Source organism: Pseudochaenichthys georgianus, chromosome 14, assembly GCF_902827115.2.
Source record: "Pseudochaenichthys georgianus chromosome 14, fPseGeo1.2, whole genome shotgun sequence".
Lineage (NCBI taxonomy): Eukaryota > Metazoa > Chordata > Actinopteri > Perciformes > Channichthyidae > Pseudochaenichthys > Pseudochaenichthys georgianus.
The window spans coordinates 40,417,255-40,423,254 of NC_047516.1; the positions used below are offsets into that span (position 1 = coordinate 40,417,255).

The window sequence follows — 6,000 nt, forward strand, 5'->3', positions numbered from 1 at the left end:
ACCTACTGGTTAGTGTTCAACAGCACCTACTGGTTAGTGTTCAACAGCACCTACTGGTTAGTGTTCAACAGCACCTACTGGTTAGTGTTCAATAGCACCTACTGGTTAGTGTTCAACAGCACCTACTGGTTAGTGTTCAACAGCACCTACTGGTTAGTGTTCAACAGCACCTACTGGTTAGTGTTCAACAGCACCGTAGACAATTCAGTAATGGCATATTTTTTTAGGGATTTCTGTTTTTCTGATAAATGAGAGAAAAGTGATTGAGTCCTATGTTCCTATCACCAAAAAGTACAATTTCCGTCTAAACTAAAGCTAAGTTTACAGGAATATAACTCAGTATTGTCTTAGTTAAATAATTGTCTGGTGATGTAGGACAGCCACCTGGTTCATACCTCAGCAAATTTGAAAAGGAAAAGAGTTGTCATTCTCAAGTGATGGGCTTCTCCGTCACCTTTCCCATTCGGCCTGCTCTAGTCTGGCTCCTTTTCAGGGATTGGGGTAGTTCTAAAGAACAACCAAAAAAATTTTTTCCCCCCAAAATCAAATGTGACAACAATCAATTTCATTAATGGGAAACCCTAAAGATAAGAAAAATCATTGTTGTATTTGTAGGGGGACCTTGAAAACTAAAGCCTTTTTTGAGGACTTGCTGATGGACTATTTATTATCTTTTTTGCAAAGACACACTTCTCTCTATTTAGTATCCGGTGGAATGCGGTTCAACAAATCAGTGTTCTGCTGTTCTTTTTCACATCAACAATTAGTTATCATAGTGTCAGAGACAATTAATGACTCTCCTTGATTTAGAAAATTAGACGATATGAAACATATATTTGCATGTATTGAATACACCATAAAAACATGATCAAAGAACTATACTGTAATTACATATTAGCATTTGCTCTACCTTCCATGTGCATCTATAACAAAGTGCCTCCCAGCATGCAGCAGACAAGCTTCATCACTCCCAACTTACAACTTTATCCATGAGTTTCCAGGTCTTCTCCACAGTCCTCCGGTCAGCAGCTGCTTGCTTCGGTGGCCCCACTGCATCCTGGATAGCATCAATGATTCCTAAAATCCGGCCCTTGCTTCGGTTCGGTCCTCTCCCCCCAGGGGTTCGTCCACTGAGAGCAGTTGCCATGTCCTAAACACTGAGCCAAACAATGATGATAAGAGACAGTTCCCTTGTTTCAACGTATACATCAGATACAGTTGTTCCTATCCAGTCACTCTTTGACTCTTTGTGTGAGTATTATTGTCAATAGTTTTTAAGACAGAATTTTTCAACTTTTACATAAAAGGAAAAATAGCTTTATATGTTTTAGTGCGTTAACAAAAGTAACCCCCAGGCACCATTAACATCAGTGCTGAGACCCCGCCCCGGCGCCCTCACTGGGGTCTTCTGTTTCTCTACAGATGTTCCTGGTTATAGAATGTGCTGGTAGGACTGTTCAGACGGAGACTCTCTTTCACCTACAGTCCAGCGGCGTATACGACACCAAAACTTTTTTTAAATGTGAAAACGATGTGTCCTCCATACTTTAGTGCGTGTGTTTCTGGTCCTTGACAAGACAGTGTCCCCTTCCTAAATGCTTTCTATTGTCTTCCCTCGGGAACGTTTGTGTCCACTGACGATCATGTAATTATCAAACCAATATGTTTCATTCCATTTTAAACTGTAACCAGATTGGTCTGCTGGTCTTGTTGTGTTGATCTGGTGTAAAAGAGGGTTATTAAGGTAGTATACCCCCCCCCCCCTACTGTGACCGAGCCAACGTTAACGATCCAACTCACGGTCCTACAGTAAGTGTTTTAAACAGGAACTAACAGAACGGATCAATAGCGTGGAAAAACACAAGTCCTAACTTACTAAACCACCAGGGGATGTCTGCTGGGATCCCGGTCCTCTCGGTCCACATGCAGCACACACACTGAAGGAGTGTCCGGAGGTCCAGAGGTGGAGAGAGGCAGAAAGTATCCAGCGTGTAATCCCTTACTTAGAAGAACCCTCCATGTTTTAGACGTCTTTAAAGCAGTTGAGCTGGTCGCTCTCTACAGGGTGCTTCCTACAGCCCCTCAGTGTGAAGCTAGCTATCATAGATACACATCCAGCTGCACATTTCAAAATAAAGCTTCCACACAGCTACCAACCAAACATAGGCTACATTGGATTTGCATTTTGGCTCTACATACTCACATGTTATTACATTGTGTTGTTCAATTAAGTGTTTCAGGTTAGGAGTGTTGTAATCTCCCCATTAAAGATCCTTTCGCTCAACAATGATACATGTTATTCCTTTAATGTGAAGGCATAGTGGGGGCTTCCGGTTCTGTGTCAGTGCTGTTGGCCGGAGGCGGGTCAGTGGCAGGATGAAACATTATTTTCCAGGAACCGATCTACGCAATGGCACCCCACACAGGCAGCTCTGACACGGGAGAACAGCTTTACATCATATGCAGTCTCTGGATCAGCTCCACGGACAAAGTTGACGGCTGATGTCATAATAATAAACAAGGTGTTCCTGAATGTTTCCCTCGTGAGCGTTTTAATGATTTTAAAATAAATCTGTGTTCGTTTGTATTTAGCTGTTTGCTATATTATTGACGACAATCGAATATTTTGACACCAGCTGTATACACATGTGAGCACATGGATTTGCACACGTGCACGTGAATGCACATCCCCTGGGTTATACAAAGATAATAAAGACCCACATGTGTGAAATAACAAATAAAATAATGGAGAAATTGTAAAATCGTGTTGGCTGATACTGATATAAATCGAGAAATCTTCTGGTTTAAATAGATAAAGTAACAACTATAATACACTGATATACATTCCATTAAACACGACTAAATAAATACTGACATCAGGGAAGTTGACTGTTCCTTCCTTGCAAAAAGTTACATTTAGATTTGACCAAGCAACATGATTTTTTTGTCAGCTTTCACATGTTTAGCCCTGAGCCTGTTTTTCAGGTCTCAGGCTCGAAAATGACATTCCCAGAACAAATGACCATATCTTCTAAAAGGGTTCAATTAATAATCTTTTTTCTCAAAGTAATGATAAACCTGTGAGTTGGATGTAGAAAAGTCAGAATCAATAGATGTTTTTTATTTTAAAGAAAATTCATATTGAACATGGTAAAAAACTGTAAATTATAGTGTCCGTCCTAAAGATATGTTGTACTTAAAGTGAAAACTACCATTGGATGATGGGTTAGTAGACTAAAAGTTTTAGGAATCCAAAGTACAACATATAATAAGTACCCTGTATCAAGATTGATGCAAAACAAGTGAAATATTACCTTTTTAGACAGATTTAGCAACAAAAAAACACTTCTGGGGTCATTTGGGTGGATTTTCCATATCTCTGGCCCCCCTTTGTCGATTTTGCTGATCGACATCTCTTTCTGACTGTTACAGCCCCTACACACGGCGGCGTGCGTTGGCGGTGGGCGTGTCTTGAGCTTGGGGAATCAACGCGAGCAGCCCGACCAACAACCAACCACATGAATGTCCCGCCCCGGACATACAAAGCAAAGCATTCATGCTACATCCATGCTGGCTAAATATACTGTCTATGCTTGCTAGCTGTCCATTCAAACGAAATACACTGGATATAAACTCCCCAAACAAGCGAAAACCTACCAGTTTCCCCCATTGTCTTTGCCACCTCCCCCCATGTCTGGCTCCTCCGGTTTGTATCCCTGTATGTTCCCTACCGCCACGATAATTTTCTCCGCCTTTTGTTGACATATGGGAAATAACTGCGGTCTGGCTCTCCCAACATACACCCGGTTTGATTGGCTACTGCTTGTACTGTCATATATACATACGAGGGATTTGATTGGCTGACGCCTCCGTCGAGGCGGCAAAAGTAGAACATTGCTCTACTTTTGCAGCGAGCACCTCGAGAGAAGCTACGCTTTGCTCCCACAATGCAGTTCGGCGAATCGTGACGTCACCCCATTCAAAGTGAATGGGCAGAAGCGTTGAAGCGGCAACGCACGCCGCCGTGTGTAGGGGCCGTTAGAGCCAATAGAATCGAAGGGGGATTTCCCCACACACACACATGGTAAAACAAAAAGGTGGGGGCTTCGCGCACACAGTTTTACATCAGAGTGATGTAAAACTAGCTCTGACATCTGGAAACCGAAAAGCAGATTTATTGCTTATGGATTATCAGAAATAATTTCAAAGGGACACAGACACATTGGATTAACCTATGGATTAACTTCAGCAGCGTTTTTATCGTTTTAATGCCATTGAAGACCACTTTTGACTAGACTACGACACAGGTAAACCATGTTAGCGTTTTTAGCTACCTAGCGCCACATGTTTTGATGTCTGTTTTTGTTTATAAAATCACAAGTACGTATCATTGAGTGATAATGTCTGTTCCCATCGCTCGTTGCTAATTCAGAGGCTCAGCGTTAGCATTGTGGGGGGTTTTTTTAAAGAAGAAACAGAGAAATTGGAAATCACAAAGACTGATCTTCAAGTGTTGAAAGAACATGACCAAATTCAGTTTGATGAGATTAACAAAGAGAAAGCCAACGTTAAAGATCTGACCCTTCATCTTCACGCAGAAAAAGACAAACTTGAGAATATCATGAGCATGATTGTTTTAAAACAAGAACAACAAAATCTCAAGGAGGACCAGTTCAGCAGACAAACACAAGAACTGGAAACCAGAGAGACCAGTCTGCTGTAAGACAGAGAATAACTGGATCTTTTGAGGAAGGATCTGAACAAGAAGAAGGAAGAGGTTGAAACAGCCATGAACACCATCAGTTCAGAGAGAGAGATACTCAACCAGATGCAGAGTACTACTGACACACATAGAACAATGCTCAACAATGAAAAGGACAGAATGGAAGGAGGAATGTTGGACCTGAAAACAAGAGAAGATCTACTATTGAATACGATGAAATCAATGGAAACTCTGAGGGAAAAACTTCACCAGCTGAATGAAAGGATGAGTGAAGAAATTAAAAACAAAATGATCAGACTGGAACAAAACAATGAAGACGTATTTAAACTGTTGAGTGTTTTGGAGCAAAAGCATGATGTTCTGGATAAACAGAAAGAACATAAGTCACGTTACACTGAGACGTTACAGAGGGAAAGAGAAAGGTTGAAGATCACGTTGTCAGAAAGTGTCACTCAAAGACAGGACATGGGAAATCAACTGAAACAAGAGGCCTTGTTGAAAAGGACACATCTTCTGGAACTGAAGGCAGAGTTGAAGAAAGAAAGAGAGGATCTGGATAGAGAGAGTGAGGTGATGAACAAAGAGAACCTGGACTTTGATTTGATCAGGTCGGACATCCTGAAACAAAGGGACATGTTGGAACAACAGAGACAAGATATAAAAGAAAATTGGAAATCACAAAGACTTATCTTCAAGTTGAAAGAACATGCAGACATTCAGTTTGATGAAATAAACAAGGAGAAAGAACTACTGGCTCAAATCAAGACAACCATTGAGAGTAAGATGGAATTGTTAAGTGAAAAAAAGAGGATGGAAGGAGAACTTTCTGATACGAAAACAAAAGAGGAGTGGCTTACCAGGTTACTGAGCTCCATAGGAGGTAGAGTACAACTTAAACACCTTAATCAAGTGAGCAATGAAGTCTTTACAAAGAATATTGAGGTGTTAGGGCGGAAATATATTGACATGCTCCAATTAAACTTACTATTGGAACACAAGTTTAAGGAATTTGATAAAAAGAGAAAGGAGATTACTAATTATTATGATCTGATACAAACAGATAAAAACAACATTGTGACAGTGAAGTTTGACAAGGTTGTACAAACAGAGGTGGCATGGCAACAATTGCATGAGCAAGAGCCATGTGTTGAGAAACAGGTTTTGAATAAACGTGAAGACTTTACATGTCAGGTTGTTATGCAGCCAGATTTCACAATCCAGACTGAACAAATTGATCAGCAGAAGTTCAAAGGAGATAAACATGATCTTAAAATAAA

The 6,000-nt window shown here is 40.7% G+C and overlaps 1 protein-coding gene across 1 annotated transcript in view; it reads right to left on the bottom strand.

Moving 5' to 3' along the window:
* cblb (Cbl proto-oncogene B, E3 ubiquitin protein ligase) overlaps nucleotides 1-2,082 on the bottom strand; it is a 50,887-nt gene extending 48,805 nt beyond the window's left edge. Inside the window, exons 1-2 of the mRNA XM_034098673.1 lie at nucleotides 1,877-2,082; nucleotides 980-1,157 (exon numbers count right to left, since the gene is read on the bottom strand). Coding sequence (XP_033954564.1) covers nucleotides 980-1,147 — 168 coding nt within the window. The 5' untranslated portion in view covers nucleotides 1,148-1,157; nucleotides 1,877-2,082. The remainder of the gene's footprint in view (nucleotides 1-979; nucleotides 1,158-1,876) is intronic.
* Nucleotides 2,083-6,000: the final 3,918 nt, after the last annotated feature.